This window comes from Drosophila nasuta, chromosome 3 (genome assembly GCF_023558535.2).
Source record: "Drosophila nasuta strain 15112-1781.00 chromosome 3, ASM2355853v1, whole genome shotgun sequence".
NCBI classification, from domain to species: Eukaryota; Metazoa; Arthropoda; class Insecta; order Diptera; family Drosophilidae; genus Drosophila; species Drosophila nasuta.
The window spans coordinates 38776753-38803979 of record NC_083457.1 but is presented as its reverse complement, the minus strand read 5'-3'; the positions used below and the strand labels follow the sequence as shown (position 1 = coordinate 38803979).

At 45.0% G+C, this 27227-nt stretch overlaps 3 protein-coding genes across 11 annotated transcripts; 1 reads left to right on the top strand and 2 right to left on the bottom strand.

The window, feature by feature from the left end:
* Nucleotides 1–43: 43 nt before the first annotated feature.
* LOC132788861 (isovaleryl-CoA dehydrogenase, mitochondrial) lies at nt 44–26119 on the bottom strand. 2 transcript variants are annotated; one of them, XM_060796510.1, is made up of 4 exons: nt 25993–26119; nt 1362–1603; nt 1179–1304; nt 44–1102 (listed from the first exon to the last, which is right to left on the bottom strand). In XM_060796510.1, the coding sequence occupies exons 1-4, from the start codon at nt 26011–26013 to the stop codon at nt 181–183; spliced, it is 1311 nt and encodes a 436-aa protein (XP_060652493.1). In that variant the 5' UTR covers nt 26014–26119; the 3' UTR covers nt 44–180. The 2 variants fall into 2 exon arrangements, with proteins under 2 accessions (XP_060652493.1, XP_060652494.1); XM_060796511.1 differs by lacking the exon at nt 25993–26119 and having other exon boundaries at nt 1362–1640.
* On the top strand, nt 4029–25947 carry LOC132788859 (trichohyalin). 8 transcript variants are annotated; one of them, XM_060796503.1, is made up of 9 exons: nt 4052–4401; nt 4929–5062; nt 7268–7387; nt 11583–12628; nt 12690–14200; nt 19325–21329; nt 21473–21684; nt 21786–22058; nt 22414–25947. In XM_060796503.1, exons 2-9 carry the CDS (start codon nt 4960–4962, stop codon nt 25034–25036), a joined length of 7893 nt encoding a protein of 2630 aa, XP_060652486.1. In that variant the 5' UTR covers nt 4052–4401; nt 4929–4959; the 3' UTR covers nt 25037–25947. The 8 variants fall into 8 exon arrangements, 7 of the variants coding, with proteins under 7 accessions (XP_060652489.1, XP_060652486.1, XP_060652487.1 ...); XM_060796506.1 differs by lacking the exon at nt 21786–22058 and having other exon boundaries at nt 4051–4401; XM_060796504.1 differs by lacking the exon at nt 7268–7387 and having other exon boundaries at nt 4053–4401.
* On the bottom strand, nt 25670–27222 carry LOC132788862 (negative elongation factor E). Its single transcript, XM_060796512.1, has 3 exons — nt 27018–27222; nt 26278–26966; nt 25670–26216 (listed from the first exon to the last, which is right to left on the bottom strand). Exons 1-3 carry the CDS (start codon nt 27110–27112, stop codon nt 26140–26142), a joined length of 861 nt encoding a protein of 286 aa, XP_060652495.1. The 5' UTR covers nt 27113–27222; the 3' UTR covers nt 25670–26139.
* Between the last annotated feature and the right edge of the window lie 5 nt (nt 27223–27227).

Here is a 27227-nt window from a genome sequence, read left to right as displayed (position 1 = left end):
ACTACAAAAAAGTAATTTTTTTTATAAAGAAAACACCGAAAAATTAGTATAACATCAAATAGAATATATATATATTTACGAAAAGATCGTATAAAAAAATAAATGCATGAATTAGTCTGTCAGATTGAAAAGTCCATATCAAAATATTGCCACGTGCCGTAAAGTCGCTAATAAAGTCGTTTACTTATACTCATTGTTCAACTGGCGTCCAATCAGCCAGCGTCTAATCTCAGAGGTTCCAGCGCCAATCTCATACAGTTTAGCATCACGCAAAATGCGTCCAGTGGGATTCTCATTGATGTAACCGTTGCCGCCAAGAATCTGAATGGCATCCAAGGCCACCTGGGTTGCCTTCTCCGCACAGTATAAGATCACACCGGCACAATCCTTGCTACTGCGTACGCCCGAATCACTGGATCTGGCCACAGCATACAGATAGCTGCGACAAGCGCTCAATGTGGTGTACATATCGGCCATCTTGCCCTGAATAAGTTGGAACTCGCCAATCAAGCTATTCATCTGCTTGCGTTGATGGGCATAATCGAAGGCCACGTCGCAGGCAGCCTGCATAAGGCCAACTGGACCAGCAGCCAAAACGAGACGCTCATAATCCAGACCGGACATCAAAACATAGACGCCCTTGTTCTCTTGTCCCAGTATATTCTTTGCCGGAACTTTTAGGTCCTGGAAGACCAGTTCACAAGTGCTGCTGCCACGCATGCCCAGTTTATCCAGCTTCTGGGCAACGCTAAAGCCATCCCAGTCTGTTTCCACAATGAAAGCAGTAATGCCGTGTTTGCCGGGAACACCGCTACCACCAGTTCTGGCATACACAATCAAGGTCTGGGCATCGGAGCCATTAGTAATCCAGAACTTGGTTCCATTTAGCACATAGTAATCGCCCTTTCGCTCTGCGCGCAACTTCATGGAGACGACATCGGAGCCAGCACCTGGTTCTGACATGGCAAGGCCACCGATATGCTCGCCACTGCAGAGCTTAGGTAAGTACTTGGCCTTTTGCTCAGGTGTGCCGTTCTTGGTCAGTTGATTAATGCACAGATTAGAATGGGCGCCATACGACAGCGCAACGCCACCAGCCGCTCTATTTGTGTAACATGCAAATTGCGAATGTATAATTAATATATGCGTACTTCAAGTGGATCAAGTTTGAGCTTCACCTGGATATTTCCTCCATAATTATGCAATGATCCAAATAGCTGCCGCCAGTGCCTCCGTATTCCGGTTCTGCAGTAATGCCTAGGAAGCCAAGTTCACCCATTTTGCGCCAGAAAGATCGAAGATCCCTGTGGAATATTTCTCGTTAAAATATTTTAATCGCTTGTTACGTAATGGAGTCTCACTTGAAGTTATCCAGCTTGTCGATCTCCTTAGCATGTGGTGCCAGTTCTTTTTGAAAGAAGTTGAATGCGATTTCCCTCAGCTTCTGGCGGTCCTCATCCATACCAAACATCGCATCGTTGATGGGATAGTGCGATAGCGTACGACTCCATTGCGATGCTGCTGCTGTGGTTGTTCCACCTCGTTGGAGCAAACTGGTGCAAGCTTTCCCCACAAAACGCAACGCCATTTCGATATTAGAGCACTACGACAAAAGAATGCAAATTATCTAACCAGCGATCAGCTGTCAATGAGTGGGGTGCCCTATCGATGGCGCAACAGGTGCTAACCAGGTGGCAACGCTGGCGCGATCACAATTGCGTTATCGAAATGGAAATATCGATAATTAACGAATTAACGTAACGTATTAATGACAATTTCTGTTAAAAACGTAATTGATATAATTTGAATTGGCTTTCACGATAAAACGTTATTTAATTGCATATTTGAATTGAGAAAACGTTACTTAGCGTGTACAACAACCGTATGCTCAGTGCGCATGACTCAACAATGGCGAACGGCTTGAGTGACAATGCAATGGGTTGTGCTTTTGCCGTGCGTCGACCGCATCCTCGACGACGAAAAATGCCGACATCAACAACAACAACAATAGCGACATCGGCAAGCACAACAATTGGAATGAGAATTGAACGCAGCGATAAACAAAAACAGCGTCAGTGCTATGGGCTCCTGTAATGGGAATTAAAAAAGCCAGACAGACCCATCAAATCAGTCCTGTTGTTGCCCGCGGAGAGCGTGAACGTCAGAGCGTTGTGTGTGTGTGTGTTGTTGTTGTATACGTTGTGCGTAGTTCTTGTCCTTGTTGCCGTTGTTGTTGTTGATATGTTCAAGTGGAAAGGATTTTCGTTTGCCAGCAGCTGCTTGCCACACAAAATCCGTATAATAAATTGTCAAGTGGCACTCGGCTCCACGTGAAGTGCATAACGTGTGCAGCGAAACGCTGGGAGAGAAAGCAAGCATACTACAATCAATAAGAAGTGAGCAGAGCATATGAAATATGCATCAAGCATTTTAGACAATTCGGTAGGCAAATCGATAAACGGCAAAACACCCAATCATCATCTAACAACGGGACAGGCGGGGCAGAAAGAGTGTAATAACAGTAACAGTAATGATTAAGTTGCCTGCACACACGTGTACGCGGCGTTCGATTAACGGCAGCCCAACAAGGCTGGCGCATAAGTCGTTTGTCGGCTCGTCTATATATCCTGTCAATCAACTTTACTTGTGCGCGCTCGCTAAGGACACAGTTCTTGTATTGTAGGTACAATCGACTCCAGTTGATAACAATAGTTGCTGTTGTTGTTGTTTTTTTTCCTCTGTGGTTTTTTTTTTTATTGTGTCACGTTCCTTCGACTGAAGCTATTGTTATCCCTATTGTCGTTGTTGTTGTTGTTGTTGCTAGCACGCTTTTATATGTGTTGCCATGTTGCTGTAATTACTGGCTCAGCAAACTCACTTCATAGCGCCCATCCCACCATCAAGTCACGCACACTATCATCATCAAAGGTCAAATATCAATGTACCCAACGATGAACGGGACATATGCACATTAATATTACAAATAATTGTTGAAGAATTTATTAAAAATTACTTAAAGTGCGATTGCAGTGCTGGGGGCCAAGGTCGCGCCACGGGTCGCATGATTGATATGCGTGTCGTATGCGTAACCTGAGCTAGCGCAGCGCACTTAATTAGCCAGCTACTGCGACGATAGACCATTAGAGTGAGCGCCAGAGTGAGTGAGTAAGAGAAAGAGAGAGGGAGAGAAGCACTTAAATGCCGACTGGCTATAAACAGATTCCCCAACTCACTGTCAGTGCCGCGTCGCTGCATTCTTGAGATGTTTCTTTGCCGCGCTTTGCTTAATGCCAAGTGGAATGAACTTGATGAGCAGCAGCAATAGCAGCAACAGCAGCAGCAGCAAGCAATCACAGCCGCAGCCAGCGCACACAGCAACTTGACCTACCACTTCAGCATCAGCTAGTGCACACACAATGGGACGACTGATGAGGCACCACCCTGTGAGCTCTGTGCTGATGTAGTGCCGACAATTGAACTTTGTCTTTAGGCTTTGCTATGTTATGGCTCATTCTCCCTTTTGCTGCCACCCTCTTGACGTAAACATGTCTGACATGCAAAACATGCAGTTTGCCCAGACTTAAACTTGTACAAACTTATGATGAACTTTTGCGCCTGGATCATGGAGCAGCAGATACATTTGCGGTTGCTTTAATTAAGCATTTATTGTGGCCGCTTTTTTTATTACGTTTGCCATTTGGCAGGCAACCAAATGAAGCGCTTACATCTCGAACAATGGTCTAAATTTATACGCGTTGTGTTGATAAGCCAAATGCATTTTCCAAAGTAATAAAATGGCAAAAAAATAAAGAGCATACGACTCGCGAGTCTGTATAGAAATATATATAAAAGCCAATTACAATTGTGGCGAACGCGAGAGCTGGCATAAAAAAATATACTATGCATATAGTACGTATCTATCCAAACGAGCGTGTGACCCAGCACCGCCAGTGACAGTCCAAAAAAGTAAAAGCTCTCTAGCCAGCCAGATAGTCAGCTAGCCAGCGAGTCAGTGGGCAGTGTCGCCAGAGTCGCCACTCAGTCATTTAGCCATTAGTCGCGCTCGGCACGGCAAACGATCGACGACAATCGACGGCGACGACCACGACGACGACAACGACGCATGGACGCGGCGGACTTCCGTGCGCGATTTTCATTCAATTTTCAACTCATTTGAGTTCTAAATACTTGACAAACACAAGCGCAAAAAAAACGAACCCTACACACCACATTAAACGACAGAGTGCGCCGGCAACTTCTCAACGGCGCTGCCAAAACAGCAGTTGACGAGCAACCGAGCAACAGCAACAGTTGAAGCAGCAGCAGCAACCACGACAGCAGCAGCAGCAGCGGCAGCTGACGGCGGGCAGCAGCTCGATAAAAATCATATACAACAAAAAAGTTAGTTACTAACTGGTAAACGTTAGAAGTAGAATATGCCGGGTCGTCACGTAATGCAAATTAATAATATACTGAAGCATATCAAGTATACGTTCACAAGAAAATAAAATATAATAACTCGAATATAGTTTTTTTTATATGAAAACCTTTTGCGAAACGCAAGTAAAAAAGTGTCTGTGTTGGTGTCAAAAAAATTAAATCACCGCATTAAAAATAACTTGAGAAAATCTTAAATTTAAATATATAAACATATATTTATATATACGTGAAAATATATGTGTTATTTCGTGTGTGTATTGCAGATGGATATAGATAGATATATATATGTGATTTCAGAACGCGCCAAGTAATCAAAGCGACAAAAAAAAAAAGAAGAAGAGTGTGCGGGTGTGCGAAAGTTTGTGTGTGTGTGTTGCCAAATGTCACTTGTGGCGACTGTGCGTCATTCAGTGCATGCGTGTGTGTGTGAACATAAAACATAGATATATTATATATATTTATTTCATTTACGCGCGTGTCTTTTGTAGCTCTCAAAGTTAATACACAAACGGCCGACAAATGGAGTCCAACAACAACAACAATAACAATGGCAACGGTAAACGCGGCAAAAAAGGACGCAAAGCGCGTAACGCAGCCTCACAACATCATCCCTGGGACGAAGGTAGGCAGCATGCCCCACCCCCGACAAAAAATATGAATGATTACTTTACGCAGGCATTGCGCATACGCCGCGTGGGCGAGCGAACAACAGTACTGCTAGAGACCACAAACGAGTGTTTCTCATAAAACAGATAGATATAGAATATTATTACTTATTATAATTAGATTCGTCTTTCACTAAATAGTATATTACTTATTATAATAATGATGGGTCTTTCACTGAACTGCGTTGCTCACAAATTTGAACGACAGCCAAAATGTCTCAGGCTTGAGTTGGCGCCGCAAGTGCAGCGCATTTCTTCTTCGAAATATTCAATCGAAATTTCAACGGCAGTTGAATGGATTAAACTATGCATTTATGTAAAGATCTTTCCATTCTGAGCTGCAGTTGGGCGATCGTTTATTAAGATAGCTGCAATTTATTTCCAATATCTGACAGATTTCCACTTTCAGGTTATTTTGGAGTTTATGAATAACTCTTGGCATTTGTTTAAACCAGAGTCAGAAGGTTAAGGGGTGTGGCAACATCTTCTCAACATCTCCCATGAGCGTGTGTCGCGCCATGGGAACTGACAAACGGGTTTCATTGTTTGCCTTTGTGTGTTGTGAATTTGCCGTTACATCAATCAAAATTCAAATGAGCTAGAAAAATGAATGTGATCTATGTATGTGCTTGGCCCGTTCGTTCGCCAACGAAAGTGAAAAGCAGCCGCAACAAATTGTTTGTGTGTGTTGTGTTGTTTGCCACAAGCGTCGACGTTGATAAAGAAGAAACGACGCACAAAACTGCAGCGTTCTGATTGCCACTTGAAGTGAGATAGGAAAACAGCTGTACTATGTATTGTATATTGACTTCCATAGTGTGAGTGGGATCAACTTGAAGACAAATTGCAGTGCAAACTCTGGCCAAAGCACGTAGACCAGCTGAGACAAACGTCATATGAGCTCACACATTTTGCGGCATATGACCACAGACTGTAGTAACTTGTCTTATCTTATCGCAAATATTCTAGTACAAACATGAGCTCTATCTATTTGCCAGACTTTGAGATAAGATACGCGAGTAGTATTGAAATATTTGGTTTATGTTGCGCAATGCTTAACAAGCGCTATTTTCGATAGTGACGTCTTTGACAAGGGAAAGCCTTAGGTTTTAGATATGATTTAATGCCGCAGCTTATTTCTCCAATTGATTAAAAGAAGACAAAGAAATTCAAAAGACCTCAAGCTGAGTGACAGCTTATAACTATCAGATATTCATCGCGAAGTCACAAAGGAATACTTTAGTTTGTTTATTTTTATTGATGATTGATTAGATACGGCAGGGAAACAATTGCATTTTATAATTATTTATATGCCCCATTGAGCACAAGTACAAAGATCAACAGAGGCGCAAGTGCAATTTATTTATAATACTATTAATTTTATTAATAGAAAAACCTTAGCTGATACAAAGTGACTTTGACATTGAATGTCTTCACGTGACTCTTCGACTTCTGTTGACGGTAGCAAAAGCTCCAAAGTAGAGTTTCTTATCTTAGATGAATTCAATATTATGAACTGCGCCACACTCTTGGAAGTTAAAGACTATTTATAAAATAAGCGATTAATATTCAATTGAATTCTCAACTGAAAGAAATTAAACATTGTTAGAGTGTCACAACTTTAAAGAAAAAGTTCGAAATACTTCAGCAAATTCAGTCACGGTTTTAACTGCAAATTTTCCATAGCAAAAGTATCTTCTTCTTATTCTTAAATGACACTAACTGGCACAAATTAAATGAAAATATTCGCCTTTCTCAAGTGCAAATTCAAAAGTAACATTGTTAAAAGAAGAGTCTTTAATATAGAAATTCACATTCCCATTAGTTGTGTACGAAGCTGCGCTCAAAGCTAACTCAACGTTAACCAAAAAAGAAAAAAAAAATGTGCTAAAATCTGTGGGGCATTTTAATGCTTCTAATCAACTCAGCATTGATTAGCAGCCAACGAAAAGATGACTCAGGTGGGAGAAGATCGTTCACTATGAACGGGACAACTGCGTGCAAAAAAAGAAGAAACGAGCAAAGAATCAATAAGAGACTCCGACTAATGGGCATTTGATTGATTTGCAATTAGCATCAAATTACAGTGGGTCGCATCACATGAGTCGATTGATTATCTAAAACCCCCCCCAAAAAAACTCAAACTATTGACCTAATTGCAGGCGCAGCAAATGGAGAAGCAGCAGCATCATCTGTGACACCAACAGCAACAACTATGCGACGCAGTGTCTTAACGGGGGCAGCATTAACACGATTTCTGGTTTGCATGGCACCTGTGATTGGTATAATAGCAGCAACGTTTTTATATTTTCTGGGTTCTGGTTGTATTGTCTCTCGCATTCGCATTCGCATTCGTATTCGTATTCTTGTTCACTTCCATTCATGAAATACTAATACGTGTTGCTGGCAACATTGCGTGTAGCGTGTTTACAAACATTTTGCAACCGAGAGATAACAAAAAAGAGAGCGAAGAATGATTTTTGCCTGCTCCATGGCATCGCATTTGGGCCATCAACAACATAAAAAATTGTATTTATGTGCTACGTTTTCTTGTCATTGAATGCATTATATACACATCTATATCCGTTCACATACACATTTATTTATACACATTCAGTGTATGTTGTCTTTGGCGTTTACTTTAGTATTCGTCGTGATTTTCATCTACATATGTGCTGAATACTCGGCGTATACGTTATATTCGCTGCTTGTTTGATTTTTGAATTTTCATATTACGTCTCGTTTCCTCCGCCGTTTTCTTGTCGTCGTCGTCGTCAAAGTTGTCGTTGTCAATTGTCGTCGCGTGTTTTTCTTGTTGTTTTTATTATTTTCAGTTTGGAACTAATCGTCAAAAATATGACGTAAATAGAGGAAAACATTCACATCTATATACTTTTACATACATCCTCTGTGGGTGTGTGTGTGTGTGTGTGTGAGAGTTCTTTCGCTTGCCCTGAACTATATTTATAGGTACATAAATTAAGAATGCCAACAAGTCCAGTCAAGGTCAGCACATATTGATCAAGCATTCGCTTAGCCATAAAGCGACCATTAAAATGCACTAAAATATAATTTAAGAATTGTCTTAACTCGTTGAGAAACAAAGTGCAAACAAGTTACAGCAAAAACAAAAAAACGCAAAATAAATGAAAATTACAATAGTTAAGCAGCACAATACAGTCGAGAACGAGACGAGAGACTCTCGAAACCGTTGTAATTGCAATTGTGTCACGAAAAATTTATTTTCAAACAAGCAAAAACCGTACGCCGGTCATTGTCTGGTCTGCTCTGGTCTGGGCACCGGGCCGGCCACATAACGCATACGCAATGTGTGCCAGTTTGAGATCAACACCTCTCGCAGTGCTCGCTCGCTGCTCCAATTCCTGTTGAATAATGAATAAGCCAGGCGGCTGAGTGAATAATGATTGATGAGTCTCAAGAACTCGCTAAAGTTCTGTCTGCCTTTATATTTTGGCAATTCAATTCGTATCGAATTTGAATCGAAGCCTTGATAGCGCCCTGTCCGTTATGCTTAAATGATTCTAAAAATAACGACAAAAAAAAGAGGTTTACCCAGCTGAGGCAAAGACGACCTTGGCTTGTTCGCTCGCCGGCACATGCAACCAGTGGCGAAAGTGCCAGCGAGCTAGCCAGTCAGCCAGCTAGCTGCATTCGCGTATATGCAAAATGCGTTCGGCTTGGCCTGGTCTCTGTGCCTCCCGCTCGCTACTTGCTCTTGCCTCTCTGTCTGGCCCATGGAGCTGCGCATCTGTGAGAGCATACGTTAATGACAACGTCAAACGTCGTCGACGTCGTTGTCGCTCACGTTGCCGTTTGTCGTTTTCGACATCGACGCTTTGCTTGTTTTGTTATTATTTTCTTTTTTTTTGCGCTGGGCCGTAGTATTCCAAGCGCGATTAGACGTCGAACATGTGAAGCTTCGAGAGGCTGTCGCTGAAACGCCAAGTTAATTTTATTATTTTAGTTTTGTTTTTTAATTTATTCATGTTTTTTTGTTGTTCCTAATTCTATTGATTATGGTTTACATTTTCCTCAGTATCGTTGGCAATTATGGTGAGTTATTTCGGTCGTTGAAGCCGGCTTCTCTCCATCGATTCGTATTCGCAATGTTACGCAACTCAGAACGTAACGTAATCAATCCGACAATCATTTTTTTTGGGCAAACTCAAAGTACGACAAGGGCGAGTGCGAGTGTAATTACATGGCTCGACATGGGACATGAACTATTTTTAGAGTTGTTATTATGCGCACGTGTTATGTATACGCCACGTTGTACTACACGAATTAAATGATTGCCTTCTTGGGAGGGCTCAAAATGAAAGAAAGAAAAGAAAAACAGGAAAACAACAGAAACTGACACTCGTTGCGCTCTTGAACTTGTCTAGCACATTTGCATTGACTTGTGAAACACAAATCATTCCGTGTTGGCTCTGGGAAAAATGTCAATTTTCATGCTTGAGCAAGTTCCTCAAAGAAAGAGCATTCCAGCAATCTAGCAATACAACAATCCAACAATCTGTAGCTTTAGGTGGCGACCATGTAAGTCAAGCATGTCTGATTCGCTCGAATTGTGTTGAAAACTTATTTAGAGATGAAAAACCCACAAATAGATGCTGATTTCAAAGTCTCTAGTATTTATATTCAACACGAATATATATATATACATTTAAAAAGTATTTTCACTAACACCCTTAGTGACATCACAGACAACAAAAACGTGAAGTAAGCTATGCAAATAGCCAAAGTAAAAGTGAAGTCATGTCTACTTGACTTCGCAAATCAATCAGCGACAAAATGAGCAAATCAAATAAATGCTTTTGAGCAACTTAGAAAAATATTAGCGAAATAAAGCTGATGCCATGCTGATGCCTTGGCTATATATCATCAGCGTATTTATATCGTATATCGCATAGTATGCAACGAATCATTTGAAATAATTATTCACTCTCTACGTCACGATGGCACCCACCGACAACCCATCGCAGCAGCAAAATATTGTGTGTTGTGTATATAGTATATACAAAATACTATATATGAGCGCCTCTATCTCTGGCTCTCGCTGATGTGTGGCCCCATTCATACGTACGAATCGAAAGGCGTAACGAAACAATTTAATTTCGTGGATCTCTAATTTTATGTGATTACGTTAGACATAATTACAAACAGAGGCAATTACACAGTGAGCACTGTAAGTAAGACTATCAGCTACTTATAGACAACCGAAAACAAAACATAAAATTTATATAGACAGCAACAATTGGGCACCCAGCACTCTGAAAGGGCATATGGGAATGCAGAAGAAACCAGAGAAGCTTGAAAAGATTTTTGCATTCCGCAGGAAATTAATAAATTTCTTGACATGTTGCCAATAAAATAATATACTTATTTGATTTCCATCATAAAATGTTTATGCATAAAGTCAGTCGACTTTCGCAGGGTATCTAAATGTAGAGCATGGTCAGCAGGTTGGGCGCACAAACAAAAAACAGAAAAAAAATGTTAACTATAATTGTGTGTTTAAAAATTAAACACAAATTTGTTTACGAGCGAACGTTGCTTGTTGCTTGATTTTTCCAGTTGTTGTAATTGTTTTGTCTGCAGCAAGTTCTTTAACGCGGCCAAAACCAAAACAAAAAGCGCAGCAATAACAGCAAGAACAACAACTACTGCAAAGGCGAAACAACAGGCAAAAAGCCAAATTCGAAATGAGCGCAAAATGAAAAACTAAAACTAAGGCAAAGGCAAAGAGCAAAAGCAGAACAAGGCAAAAATTTGAAAAGCCAAATGTTGTTAAGTATTGTTGTAGCATTTTTGTAGAAACCCCAAGCAAACAGTAGAGCGTAAATCTAAACTGTTCAGTTTTCAGTTTTCGGTTTTCAGTTTTGTTCAGTTCAGTTCTGTGTTGGGTTGGGGCCTCTCTGGGGCTTTTCACTTGACGCCAGTTGGCCCCGGACAATTTCAGTGCACGGCTCGCGTACGCGCAAGTGCAAAAGAAATAAAAAAAAATAAATATATCAACTACATTTCAATTTCGATCAATTTTTATTTGTGCATCAACTTTTTTGCAAAAAAAACAAACGAAAAACGAACTATAAAAACGAAACATTTTGATCAACTGCTAGTTGAACAATTGTGGTAAGGAATAAAGTTTATATTAGTGTGCAAGGTATTTCGATGGATTTCGTAATTGCAACATTTTCGAACATCTTTTCGAATCCTCATCCAATTCATATCTCTCGCACATTTCTCGTGTTCTTCGTGTGTGTGTTGTGACGCGTCTTATGTAATTGTCATTGTGTTGCAGAAACTGTTGACTGTCTGTTTGTCAGTTTTTCGCAAATTCGAAAAAATGCTGCGAAAATGTCTTGTTATTTTTAGCACCTGTTCTCTGCTTCTCTCACCGTTGGCATTGCAAGTAATTTGTGTTTGTTTTTATCCCCTTCTCCCGCCACGCAGTGTCGCTACCTGGCGCTGGAACTGGCCCCACTGAGCAGCCGACCATACTACTGATCAACGGCATCAACGACGATCCTCAACAGCAACAACAACAACAGCAGCAGCAGCAGCAGGAGAAACAGAAACAGTTTGCCAAGACAGCGCTTAAGCTTGAGTTGGACAATAACAACGATAGCGAGTCAGCGAGTAGTCTGCCCAATCCCACACAGAGTCACGTGCCCACGACACCGGGTGGATCGCATCTGCTCGACTTGGAATCTCACCTCATCGAGGACGTTAACGCAGAGCAGAGCGGCGTGGGCATCAAAGAGCTGCCGCCCATAGAACAGGAGCTGCAGCAGGGAACATCAAAAGTAGAGGCAGACGGAGCAGCGCATGTCATCGAAGTAGAACCGGCGGGTGCCAAGACCAAGCAGCCAGTTGAGACTCTCGCACCGTCGCATCAAATAGCCGAGGTAGACGAGACGGCAACCAAAACAACAACGACAACGGCTGCAGAAGTCGAAGTAGACGTAGACGTAGAAGCAGAAGTAGCAGAGCAAGTGCGTCAGACTGCCGAGCAGCTGGTGAATGAAATTGAACGTGAACTAATCGAGAGCCTAAGCAAAGATGTAGAACAGGCCAAGGCAGAGCAGGATAAACAGCTCAAAGGAGAACTCAACGAACTCAACTCGCTCACCAAACAGGTAGACGCTCAGCTGAATGAGCTGACAAGCATCCTCAAGAGCAAGCCACAGTCGGATATTATTTTTGAGCAGCTGAACTGGGAGCCAAAACCAAAGGTCGAACTAAAACTGGTTGAGGTGCCACTCCCCAAGTCCGAAGAAGAAGAGCAGGAACGCAAGGAGTTCATTGATTCACTGCCACAGATCGAACAGGATCGCCTCTCTACAGACACGGATGCGGATGCCAAGCGACTGTCGGCGGACTGCAAGCGCGAGTATTACCAGTCCCTGAAGAAGTATCTGCTGCAGGGTAGTCAGGATAAACCGCCAGTGCCTTTGCAAACCTATCGCTGGGAGGATCTCCGACGAGCTAAGGATCGCGTAAGTCCTCAACTTTTGCTCTGTTGAATATGATTATAATTGCACGCATTCCTTTTCTCAGGGTGGCTATCCCTGGACACATCTCTACAAGCGACCTTTGGGACCCGATGAGGAACCCGAGATTGTGCTTCTGCTACGCAAATCGCAGGAGCTGCGCTTCAAGTCCGAGTCCCCTAAGTCCCTGAAGAAGGTGCGCTACGACGAGCAAGTCTTGGTCAAGGAGACTGAACGCTACATACAGGATCTGTCGGAGGACGAAATACCCACGCACACAGACGACAGCAGTGACGAATCTTCCGACTCTGACAGCGACTCGGAGCGTGATCAGCATAACGAAGACGCCATCAGTGAGTGCATTTCTTGCGTCTCCGATTCGGTGCTCGCAGTTGGCGGTCGCGCCAAGCCCAGGAAGACAAATCGTCTGGCGCAAATTCGTGATATCATCCGACGACGACGCAGTGGACGCACACAGGACGACGCTCAGTCGCTGCCCGGCAACTCGGCGAATCCCAGCAGACAGAACAGTTTGCACGAACTAGCTCCACCGTCAGGAGCATTAGTCCCAACTCCTGGGAGCACAGAGAAACCCCCAAAGAAGTCCAAGCAAAGTTTCGACATTATGAAGAAGCTAAAGAGCTTGGCGGAACGCCAAAAGAAGCGTTTGAATATCAAGCGCATAACGCTCAAGAAGGACGACAAGATTGTCCTAGGCGAGCAGCAAAAGATCATGAAGCTGAAGGCTTCACCAAAATCGAAGCGCGGTGAAATTCCACATTTCATTGAGAAACAGGACTCGGATGATATACTCGAGCTGGTCGAATACGATGAATCACCGTGCAGAAAACGCAACAAGGAGGAGGATCAAGAAGAGCTACCAAGCACGAGTGCAGCAAGCGTGCCGCAGCCAGACGAAATCATTGAGCTACCCGTGGAACAGACCAAGACTGAAGCAAGCACACCCGCTCTAGAAGTCACAGAGCCTGATGCAGAGCCTGTGGTGACTGCAGAATCTGCAGCCGATGTTGAAGTTGTATCAGAGCCTGTGGAGCAGTCTTCTGAGGTCGAATCACCTCCTAAGAAGACTCCTCGTCTGCGCCGCGAACATGTCTATGAGGAAATAGGCCAAGGTGAACCACAGCCCCTCATGGAATTGGATTCGCTCAAGAAGTCGCTGATGCGACAAGACAATCTTGCCGCTGACGATATCGCGGCAGCTAAGCCTGTGCCTTTGGATCGCATGGGTAGCAGCGAGGAGGATCAGGTGGCTGCAGCCGCCGCGGAGAAAGCAAACAGCTCCTTGCTGGCCCCGATTTCATCCATAGACTCCACTTCTTCGGACGAGGATCGTGCACGTCTTGCGCAGCTCTCGCCAGTCGTGGAGGAGAGCGATGAACCCACTGAAGTGTCCGAATTGCGCCCAGTACTAAAGAAGGAAGCATCACCTGCACCGTCTGATAAAAAAGTGACCTTCTCCCACGTCGAGGATGAGGCCGAACCACATCGGGAGGATGTTGACCTGCCCGAAGAAGTACTGGAAGCGGCCACGAATGCGGCCAAATCGAAGAGCGATAGGTAAGTGTAAAAGAAATCGCAGATCAGCAATGCTGATCCTAATACAAAGCATGACACTAACACAGAGCACAAACACAACACTGCCCATTTGACGCGGCTTGTTGCCTCATCATCCTCGTCTTGCAGAAACTCTAACCTTATTGACTTGCTTTTGAAATTGTTACTAACCCTCCTGCCGGGCGACAGCAAAGGCAACGGCAACGAGAAGCGGTGGCGATGGCGTCTTCGCCCCCAACGAAAGCCCTACTATCAAGACTACTACTACACAGACAACAACACCATCACAACCACTGCACCCAATCGCACTCGTAAGCACACAGTCTCGGTTGCCACTTGGACGCTTTGTTGCTGCCGCAGCAATGGCGCCACTAACAATTATTGGTAATCAAACATAAATATGGGTAAAGGTTTAACCTGGAGACGGCTCTTTAGGTGATCTGTCATGATATAGACCCAAGGTAAGACCCTATCACATTAATGGCAATTGTGCTCGTCTGTAAGCGTCTACTTGTCCATGCGGTGTTGGTAACTCACAAATTCATTGGTGAACGTCAAAGGGAAAGATAAAGCTCTCAGGGGGAAGTAGTTCAATGAACTCTGTAAAGTTCTTGTTTAGTTGTGCTCTTTTTAGCAAGCGAATTAGAAATGTTATTTGCAATTACACTGCATAACAAAGAATGTACATGTAAAAAATTCCAAGTTCGAATATCATCTTTGGAAATAGCAAAATATAGTTAAATTACTACATTCTTTATGCCAAGATATATTTATCTTGAAAAAAGATTTACGAAACGTTAACTAATTGAATGTGAAGTTAAAGACGTTCAGTTTATTAAGGTACAAAATACAAAGAACAATATCTAAATCAAACACGGTTTAATTACCAAGTTCAACGAATTACAACATTACAATTGTAATTAGACATCGTTTAGGCAACTTAATGTATTTTCACTTGTGAAAAAGAATCAAATATGTTGCTGTTGCTAAAAAGTTTTTTTGATAGATCTTCAATAGGGGTTCGAAAAATAAACCAACATAACATATTATAGTATGTATGAAATCAGGTTAAATGGAAAAGCTTTCCATACAGTCTAATTACATAGTTAATTAACTAAATTGTCAGCTTTTTGAATCTAGTGCAATTAATCAACTTTGTTTTAAGCCAAGTTATGTAATTACACCAGTAAATAAATGTTGAAATATTACTCAGCACATAAACTTTTTATCTGTAGCTAGAACATTGTAGTTGTTGAATATGGTGAGCGAAAGAATTTATCAAATGTGGTGTGAAATTATTGTGACAATATTGTAATAATATGTTTGACATGGGATGGGTTAAAATGCTAATTGTTAGAACTAACTTGACATCCTATAACTTGGTAAAAGGGAAAATGTACTTTGGCAATGTTTGGCATTGTGTCAAGTGTTCATTTTGTTAACTAGTGTAAGCGTTGTAGTGGCCTGAACTCAACTGATCTAAAATGAAACGCTTTAAAGGTCAACGAATGACAAGAAGATAATTTCCGGCAGCCAGCGACGCACTGCCCAAAATAGAACCACTAAGTGCAGCCATAGCCATAGGCTAAGCACGATCAACAATTGTTGTTACTCCTGTTTTGCTGCTCGAACTGATCTTAATTATGAACAAGCAGCAACGTCGCAGTCGACGCCACAGTTGGCATCGCTGTCGACGCAGCATTGGACTGCGGCAACCATGCAAAATATATAGAAACAACAAGGAAACCAATACAAATGCAAAACAAATACATGTCACCACTGTCGGTGTACATTTATGTGCATGTGTCTTTCTGTGTGTGCGTGTGCCTTTTGCTAATTTTAAAAGAACAACATTTTCATCTTTCGAAAAATTTCGTAAAATTTGTGTCGCGCAAAATTGAACCAAAAGCTCTCAGTCCTGGCCGAAAATCGCAACGATGTAGACACGCTCGCGCTCTACTACGACAATCGGGGGCCTCACAAGTGTAATCGTAGATCCAATCAAAGGAATCGATAACGCACAACATCGATAACGAGAATTAGACAACAATATCAAGCTGAGCTGCATGCAAATTATTAGCGGTTAAATCCCATTACTAAACCACTGAGCAAAGGGTGGAAAGGGAAAAAGCTCTAGAAAAATTTTTGGTAGTGCGAAAAAGAAAAATTAAAAAAAAAAGAAAAGCAAATTAAATTCAATGTCCAATCGCGAAGACGACGGCGGCGGCTGCTTTGGTGATGCTTAAAAATAGCCAGCGATCTCTCGACAAAAACGACAACGAAACTAAAACGAACAAAAGCGAAAAGACAAACCACAAAAACAATAACAACAAATACGTATATAGCGAGTCAGTCGGATACGGATTACGGACCAGGGCCAAGTAAATAGGCATCAGCTGCTGATCATCATCATCATCGGCATCATCATCATCGTCGTCTGATTCAGTTCTGTCTATTTGTTTTGGCCATGCTCAACTCACGGCGCTCGGCCTCGGTGGGAGCGCTGCCCGCCGAGAAGAAGCACTTTGTATCGCGCGTTGAGAGTGCAAGTGGCGCCTCCTTGGATGTGCGGTGCGCCTGTCAGTTCTTTCAATGCGATTCACTGCTACCGGAGCGTGTCAATCCCGTGGACTCCAGACCCGGCTCCCGACAGAGTCATCACTGCGATGAGCACTTCCCTGTCGATGAACTATCGTTGCACAGCTTCGAGGTAGTCAGTCATGCAGATGTTGCTCCCTCTGTGGACCTAAGCTACATGGAACGCTTTCCAGAGCTGGAGCAGACGGCCAAGACGCGTGGTCTTGTCGTGCGTAGCATCTCGGATGCTACGGAGCCTGGTGCAGAGTTGCCGGGCAGCCATGGAGGCCTTTTGGCCGGACGAAGGCGTCAGCTCTCGATGGGAGGAGTGTCTTCGGGAAGTGTAGGACGTTTTGGTGACACCTATTCAATGCGCAGTGGTACTTCACTACGTCGTATCTCTGCTGGCAACTCCAAGACGGATTTATATTGTGCAGACATCAACATACCCTCAACGATGGGTCGCGCAACAGGTGGACAACGTTCGGCGAGCGTCAGTCGTCGCACTTCCAATGCGGATCTATTTCAGGCGAGCATTGTACCAGGTCCAATGCTGCCACCACAGCTGAATCTCATTGCTGCCACGCCCCTGCCCGGAATGGGAGACTTGCCACCACAATTTGGATCCCATCAGCCATCGCCAGCACCATCGAATCAAGACTTTCGCAATGCTAAGCCGCCATTATCGCCGGATTACATGCGTCCAAGTGCGGCGAACAAGGAGAATCAACTGCCTGAGGATACGTTGCCCCAGAATCGTTCGATTGATGTCTCGCGCTTTGCTGGCGATGCAGTGCGTCCCACTTCGCTCTACGAGTCTGACATGAAACCGTTGCTAAGTCCTTATCAGCCCACAGTTACACCAATTGATCCTTTGGCGGAGACAGTCGCCGAACTGGAGCAAATTGCCCAGGAGCACAATATTGTCAACATACGGGATAACATTCAAACGCAGACCAGAAGACCTCCATCGATTGCCAGTGAGTTGAGCGCCAAACCTCTTCAGGTGGATGAGTTGACCAAGATTGAAATCATCAGTGAATTGCCTGTGGTGGACATCGAGGCCATGGTACAAATTGAGGAACAAAAGGCCGTAGAACATCGTAGTCGAAGTCCTCGACCAGCCAGGCGTCCTAAATCTCCGCCAGCTCCACCTCCTGTTATGTCCACACTGCAGCTACCTTCGAGTCGTCCCTCTAGTCCTACTCCAACTACATCTAATGTTAGCTCTCCAGCTCAAATGCTCAAACGACAGCACACTCCGGAGCGCCAGCTCTCACCGGAACGTCCCACCAAGTGGCAGCCTATGATAGTGTCTCCTCCAGCTACAATTGCCGGGGCCATTACCATGCCAGCAGATATACCGGAAGTTAAGAGTGCCTCCTATACCTCACGTTTCAAGTCTATGTTCTCATCAAAGGCTCAGGACTCAACACGTCAAAAGTCCCCATCTCCCAAACGTTCGCGTACACCTTCTCCTTTGATGGAGAGATCACACTCTCCATACCGGGAGAAATCACCCTCTCCCAGCAAGATGCTTTCTGTGTTTACCAAGAGCAAGCCGCAGCCCATGTCGATTGTGAGCAGCACTGCGAATGTGATGAAGCGCCAGGAAGCAGAACCACTATCTGTGCGTGTGACGGAGACCTTCTCTTTGAAGGTTGATGATATGGATCAGTATAGTGCACGCCCAGCGAAACCACCAGCACCGCCACCACATGCGCAGACGATGTACAGCAGTCGTGAGGATTTTGCCGCCTCCGAACGCGCCTCCGTCGACATCAGCGAGGCCTTTGCGCCAGTTGTAGTGTCCTCTGTTCCCAGAGGAACAATAAGTAGCATAGGCGCCCCTAGTAGTAGTTTCATGGCGGGCAACAGAAATCTATACTCCAGTGAGATTGAGATGCCCAGCATCTGGTCGCAAAGCGACTCCGAATTTCGCAGTTCGGCCAGCAAGGATGCATCCGTGATTAGTCACGGCAGTCGCCCCCTAATCTCTGTTCCCATTCAAATCTCTGACAGTCATATTTATCGACCGTTGCGTGCACCATCAGAGCAACGTGGCTATGGGTTGCAAAGCAAGTCATCATTTGGGGAGTCACAGCGCACACAGTCGCAAGATCGTAACAGTCGCCTGACGGGATCGCAAGATCAGCTGCTGTTTGGGTCATCGGCGGCCCGCATGACAAAGACGGTTAGTTTTAATTTTGATGAGCGTAAATCGCGTCTCGCGGATTTCGAGTCTAATTCGCCCCTAACCCAAAAGCAAAACGAACACCAAGACTTCCTCGAGCGGACATATTTCTCTCGGTAAGCAAACAGCTACCCCCAGGTCGATAACCGTTACCTGATACCCTTACTCCGAACACACATCTATCTCCCACGACATCTCTCCAATGACTTGGAGTCCAAGTAGGGTGGCGGCTTCTCTAACCTTGGCTTGCAACAAACAGCTATAAAGACCCACACACAATACGATCAACTCACATTATCTGTTGCAAATTTAGTCTTAACTGTTGCAGTAACATCACTTTGTTTTTCCTTTTGCAGTGATCATGACTACGAGCCTGTGGGCGTGTCGCCGGCACAAGAAATGGATACACTGCCGGCGACGACATCCGCCCAGAATGGCAGCAGCCTCCAGCAGCAGTCACCGTCGCAGCCCATGGATATTGATATTGATATTGACTTCAGCTCAACGGGAACCACACCACGCACTGAATCTCGCACAGACTATGAAATCCACACCAGCCAAGTGGATTCGAGCGCCCTCGAGGAACTTCCTCTGCAACCGGAGAATCGCAAGAAGAGTTTTATGGCATCAGCACAGGATCGCACCAAGAAAATGCAAGACGGAATTCGCAATCAAGCGGGCAAGCTGCGCACGAAGCTACGCACACAACAAAAACCGAAGCCTGTCTCGGGCAGTCCCAAGGCCAAAGAACGCCGCCGCTTTGCTCCGGAGTTCTCCAAGATCAAAATGCCCGAAATTAAGCGACCAGATATGTCCAAATTTAAGGATTTAAAACGTCCTGAGTTCACCAAGTTTAACAAGCCGGACATGTCCAAGTTTAAGCTACCTGAGAAGTTCTCAACTCTGAAGCTGCGACGCAGCAAAAGCTTTAAGGAGAATGAGACTGAGATGCCCGAAGAATCCACGGAATCACCAGCAACAACAGCAGATGCAGCCCCTGCTCCACAAAAGAAGAAGTTCGAGTTCAACTTCGGTACCTATCCGAGGGCTTTCCGCAAGAAGAAACCTGTGGAGGAACCTCTTCCCCCCATGGAGTCCTCACTGGGTACAGAGCGTCAGAGTCTAAGTGTTATACCAAGCACAGAAACACAGCCATCACAGACATCGACGAGCTCCCCACAAGGTGATCGAGGTCCGGGCCCAGTGCGATCCCGCTGGGCGGATAAATTCTCCGATGTCAGCTACAATGACAGCGAAGGATCACGCTACAGACGCTACGGCAGTGAACTGGAGAGCTTCGATCGAGAATCCTCGCTAGAACGACGCATGAAAGAAGACTTGGAGGAGGACACAGCAAGCGAGGCGGTGCCACAAACCGATATGGGTATCTTAGGAGGCGTTGCTGATAGCAAACAGTTTGCCGAATTCGATGAGGAGAATCGTGCCATACACGAGATCTCTAGCCAGAGGACACGTGAGTTCAAACGCAGACCCATGGTGCATCAAGACTCGGATCTGCGTTCCGAGGATAGTCGCGATGCCGAAGGCTGGACCGAGAAGGACATACAAAAGAATAAATTACTGCGCAAGGCCGAACTGGATGCGGAAGCAAGCTATTACAAGTACCACGATCGCCAGGATGCCCAGTCCACGGCCAGTTCCGGCAAGAAGGTCGTCATGGAGCAAATCGACGATGATGAGTTCTTCTTGCGCAAGCGCGGCATTTCCGAAGACAACATTCAGTTGCGTCAGTATATTAGCGATGCCATTCGGGAGGGTTACGAGGTGCCCAATGCACTGCAACATGTTGGTTATTCCCACTCCCACCCGGTGGAGCAGCAGGAGTACGGTGACTACGATGTGCCTCCACCAAAGCCACGGCGACTCCATCGCAACTATCGCCCGGACTTTGAGGATTCGCAAGAGTTTCAGCGCAGCGAATATGGCGATGATTTGTCCATGTCTCAGAATGGCAGCGACTTCCTGCCCAAGCGTCCGCTGCGCAAGGCACGCAGTCGCAGCAAGTACTCCATAGAGGGCAGCCAGGATATTCCTATGGCCGATGGCAGCAGCAGCATTCAGTACTTTGACGACGATGAGGAATATTTGCGACCTCCCATGCACGAACAGCAGCAGCAACAGGCGGTTGTCGACCCTCAAGAGGCGGTTAATAATCTGAAGTTTGCTGACGGTATAGCGTCAGAGGTGTCACCCCCACAATCACAACCTCGACCACAGGCACCAAGACGCCAAAAGAAACGCACACGTGAAGAGAAATCGCAGGAAAAGGATGCGGACTCGTTCATTAATGGTTTTGGTGGTAGATCAGTATCGAACACCTTTTTGCAGCCACAGGAAGATGTAAGTAGTTTTTAATATAATTTTTTCGTTTATCTAAATTTGATTCCTTTTTTCAATCTTGAAGCAATTTTTTTAGTTTGAATGTATAGCTTTTCTGTATTATTGTAATTTATAATGATCGCCTATCTCTTCCAACTCCTTAGGTAATTGTTTATCGCACTGAGCACGAATATCATCATCATATACCGCTAGCCACGCCCGATAGGTTTACGGATGCGACCTCGGCACGCACAGAGCGCTCCGAGGACGAACGCACCTCTCGTGGTGCCGAATCACTGAGCCTGGATGCGCACCGATCAATTCCACGAGCAGAGAGCAAGGAAAAGTTTGTCATCGATATGCTGGAGAGTGATGGGTAAGTTAAGAGGTCGCATTAGGGGTCTCGCTCTGTCTTTCTTTTCTCTTCGTTGTGCTCAAATGCTTGGTGTTGCGCTCTCTGCTTTCCACACACTTTAGCTATGCCGTAGTGCGGAAGGAACCAGTGCCCAAGCCGACGCCACCAGCACGTCGCAAGAAATTCGCACGCTCCCCTGGTGAAAGATTCGCCACATTGCCGAGCATACGGGGATCTCGAGGCTCCCCGCCACCAGCTCGGCCTCCGCCGCCAGAGCAGTATACGCCCAGTGAGGATTCACCACTGGTGCCGCGTCGCCGTTCCGCTGGCAATCTGGAAGAGTTGCCCAGCAGTCACATTCACTCGACAACTGCTCAAGTGCTACTCAAGTCAAAGTAAGAATTCGCCGCCTGCCGTTGCTTGTTGCGTTGTCTCCAATTTTAAGTTGCGACTTTTATGCGATCCTGTTTCTTTATCTTGAACTGTCTCGAATGCATTTTGTTATCAAGTTGCTTTACTTTTCGTTGTTAAGTTGTAGGCTTAAGACGCCCTAAGTTAAGACCCAGCTACCAAGATACTACTTAACGTAATACACCCTAGACACTTAGACACAAACAAATAAAAACATAATCCTTAAAACACACAGTTGCACTTCCAAGCTTTTATTTGCCAATTTTTGTTTTTGCCCAGCCTTTGCTTGCCGCAGACCACGTCCAAGTATCTAATGCTCCTTACAACCCTATTCCCTAGTTACGCGACATTGCCGGCCGCGCTGCCGTCACGACAGCAGCTCCAGGAAGAGGAGGATGACTACGAGGAACCCGGCGAACTGCTGCGCCCCGACTCGCCACGCTCAAATCTTCAGTCGGGTGAAGTCATTAACAAAATGAAGTTCCGCCCATTGCCACCGCCACCGCGTCCACCACGCGAACGTCGCTCCGCTCGGGGAGGCACCTTGGAAAGCTACGAGGACAGCGAACGCATTGCCAGTTCATCCAATGCTGATAGTATGGATCAGGGCGAGTTTGAAGTAGAGGTGTCTACCCAAACGGATCCGTTACCTGATGATTTTGTGTGTGAAGAATTTGAGATAACCGATGATATGAAGGTCATTGAACCACGTCGTTCCTTGGGTTCGGGTGGCAAGACAACGCTGGAGGATTTGCTGCGCAGTGTGCAGTCACAAGAACCAGATGAGGTGGATGGTGCACGTGTGCTTACCGAAGACGAACAGCTGGCCAAGGGATTGGCACGTTTCCGTGATGCAAACCAAAGAAGCATGTCCGAACGTTCTCGTGCATCTTCGCAGGCAGATCGCTCCAAGTCTCTGAGTCGTCCGCAGACGCCATCATCGGCGGTGATCATTGAGCGCCGTGTCCCTACACCCAGTCTCAGCACTGGAGAAGCCGATGACACTGTGCAGGCTTCTCTTATAGTGCGTCCCATTAGCACCGCTGATCTGGAGGATGACGAGCTTCGTCGTGAAGAGGAAGAACTCCGACGCGAAGGACTGCTTTCTGATAGCTCGGTGCAAAGCAAGTCTGATGTGGAAACAGCTGGCGAAGAGGAGGAGCATGGTGAGATTGCATTCAGCGACTATGCTGCCAGCTCCGCGGACTTGGATGCAGCTGTGGAACAGCTGCAGCAGGCACATCTTGAAAGCGACTACGATAGCAAGCTGGAGGATGATGAAGTGGAACGCACACTACGTGACAGCGAGTACGAAGAAGACGAAGAAACTGGAAAGTACTCGGATCAGTATGACGAAGAGGACACTAAAGAGAATCAAGAACGCATCGACCAAGAGCTGGATGAAGCTTTGGAAAAGGAACTACAAGAGGAAATGGAAAAGATGCTCAAAGAGTACCGTAAAACAGAAGTCATCGAGGAGCAACCACTGTCTGAAACAGAGTTGCAACAATCTGAGGGCGAGCAGGCACCGTCTGAAGTGGAGCAAGCACTCTCCGAAGTCGAGCAGGCACCATCTGAAGTGGAGCAACTTTCTGAAGTGGACCATCCGCTTTCCGAAGTGGAACATACTCTCTCTGAAGTGGAGCAAGCTCCCTCTGAAGTGGAGCAACCTCTATCTGAGGATGAACACACATTGCCTACCGTGGAATCACCACAAGCAGTCGAGGAACCCATCATTACCAAAGCTGTCAGCAGCGAACCGATCGAAGCCGAAGTCAGCCTCAAATTCGTAGCCACATTACCCACCGAGCCCGCTATCGACTACAGTCAGACTGAGGAGGAAGTAGAGGCAACTCCACTACCGCCACCGCGTCGTAAATCGACCACTGTGCTAGAGCCCACCTCAAGCCACACACTGACCATAGCAGAGCAAATCTCACGCGAAGTGACACCTGTTCAATCGCTGCAATCCGCACCAGCTGACCAAGAAGCACAGTTGCCCAGTCACCTCAAGGAACTGGAGGTAGAGCGTCTGCGTGTTCATGCACTGCAAGCTGGACAAATACAAGTCTCGCAGATGCATGGAGCCCAAATCAGCGCCGATGAACTGGCCTGCAAATCGGGACAACTGGTAGTGCAAAACATTGAATTGCCACCAGGATTCATCGATGACATTGTGGAACGCGTTAAGGAGCAGCGACCATCGCTACTGACCACCGAGACACAGACGAGTCGTCAGCCCAGCAGTGAGCCCGCAACAAGTGACGTGGAGCCACCTGTCAAGCCGCCACGTCAAGTCAAGGGAATGGAATCGTCGCAAACTGCTGTCTCCCAATCCAATCTGGATGAGCAGACACAAACAGAAGCTGCACTATTGCCCTTGCCACCACCACCAGCTGTGTATCCCAGCGTAGAGTACTTGCAATCGTTGGCTCCTTTGGCCTTTTACAATTTGCAACGCAGCGGCGAAGCAGAGCAAGCGGAAGCAGCCGCAGCTGCAGCCGCTCCAACACGCGCTTCCAGCATAGAGCGCAAGCAACCACATAAGTGCCGACGTCGTCATGTGCAGGAACACCTGGACTCTGGCGACTCTGAATTCGAAGAGCAATTGGTGGAACGACCACGATCGCGTTCAAGACGCTCGCGCACACGCAGCGCCACACAGCCACTCGAGGAGTACGACGAGGATCAGCCCAAGACGGTGGTGCAGGCAGGCAGACAGTTCATCTCAGCTTGCAGCTTGGAGCTGGTCAGCATCATCAATCAGCTGACGAACTTTGTGCGTGGCGACACCATGGAACCGGCTCAGCAGCACCAACAGCCTCGCAACATATCCGCACTCATGATGCTCTTCATTTTGATCACGTTCGGTGTGCTCGTCTTTTTGTTGACGGGCCGCCAGGTGCATACACATCATTGGGACTACTTCAATCCGCCAGGCAACGAAGGCAGGCAAACGTGAAACGGGAAACATAATTTTTGGAACATCAGTAACGCTGAGTTTTGATTGATGGGATGCCAAACGATGATGATGATGATGCTTGGAGCATATGCAGGCAGGCAGACAGGCAGCAGTTTTGCATTTTGGAGCGAATTTGAAACGAATTTAAAAGCGGCCCGACGTGGACCGCTCGAAACCAAAGGCCTTAACCTTAATGATATATAACTAAAAACATACTAACACAACACACACACAAATCTATACTTTAGGCAGGATACGAAATGGGCGGCGAAAGGAGGCGTTGCCATTGCTACTAGTCACAGACACACAGTCATAAAACAAAGTCACAACAAACAATTCAATCGAACAAAAGATATCCCAAGTTCAATTCAGTTCAGTCATCATCAATCGCTGCATTAAACAACTATCTTGTAGTACATCAATATCCAAATACATTTTACATCAGTACCAACAACGATAACAACAACAATAGTAAGAACAGCAGCAAAGATTGTGTATTATGTACTTAAAAATTAAGTAAAAGTTAATGTCATTTGTTGGCAACTTATTTATGAATTTTGTATTTTAATGATACAAAAAAATAATGTTTTGCTCATTTTTCTACTGCATAAGCGACGTTATATATTTTTGAGAATCAAATGAAGAAATGAAGCAAGTCAATTGTTGTTTAATTAAGAAGACCTGGCATAGTAGGTACAATACAAACTATATATATTGGAGATCAATTGTTTTCAATCTGCACGAATTGATGATGCAATCGTTTAATTTTCGTTTTATTAGCCATAATTCATTTGAACCACAAGTACTTAGCGAAAAGAGATGGTCAACATATGTAAGTACATTATATATACTTATAGAAGCGTATTTTCAATAAAGCAACGATCTATTTAAATACGATCGTGTTCGGTGCGTTTCACTATTTTTAATATAAAAGGATATGAGAAAAAAAAACTTACCAATTTGAGGAAAAAAAACATGGGAAAATGAAGTAGATGCAATGAATGAAATCATGATGATAAAATAGTTGAAATGATGCATAATATGGTTGAAATGATGATGAAGTGTTCGTTTAAGTATGCCTAACTACAGATGTGTTAATGTGTTTACGCAAAGAAATCCTCATCGTATTGAACCATTTGCCGTAAATCCTTGTGGCTGCCCTTTTGTGATTTACTAGCAGCTGCAAGAAACAAATTTAAATAAATAGAAAACCCCAAAATAAGTACATATTGACTGTTTACCAATGGAGGACCACACGGCAGAGGAGGAAGCATCGTTGATGGGTTCAATTTGTGGTTGGCGACGCGCCAGTTGCACTTGCAAAACGATGCCATTAACGCTCTTGCCATGCATCTCAGCAATAGCTCGATCCGCTGATTCTGGCTTGGCAAATGAAACAAAACCGCGACTCTTCTCAATTTCCATGGAGACATTCACAATAGTGCCGTAGTCATTGAAAGTTTTCTTGAGGAATTCCTCCGTGACTTTGTTGCCAGACACAAAGATTGTATTGCCAGCACGTGGTTTCTCAGGCTGTGCTGTGTCCAAAGTTGCCTTTTCCGTCAAGCCGCGTTCCTCTCGATCCCGTTCCGTTGCAAAGTGCTGATATAAATTTTGACGGCGCGGTTCCTCTTTTATTATTTCGCTAATTATCGTTTCTTGAGCCACATCGTTTTGGGTCGACGAGAAGGGTTGGTAGGCGGCAACGGTTGTCTCCGATGTGGAGCGTTTGGCTCTTTCTTGACCCTTTGGGCGCTTGAATGAAGTTTGATCCTGTTTCGTTTGTTGCTTTTGAATGGCGGGAATGGCGCCACTCTTGATGAGCTTTCGAGCCACTTCTCGTGCATCGCGCGCATCTGTTGGTCGCTTTAATGTTAATGCACTCTCGGGCTCTTGCTTGGGTGCTTTGTGCGCTTGCAATGCCTTTTTTCTATAAATCCAATATCAAACACAAAATTATAACGAAAAGGCGGCAAATGACATTTGGCAAACCTTTTTTTTTTTTAATTTCTGATACTTGGCTTGCAGCATCTGCTCCTCCTCCGTCAGATTGGTTGGAAAGTGAATGTACACCATTTCAAATAGTTCTTATTTGATATTTGCACTAAATTTCTTTGTAAGTAAAATAATTCACAAGCAAAACCTAATAGTAAACGAACGCATTCTTGATAGTGGTGGAAAAAAATCGATA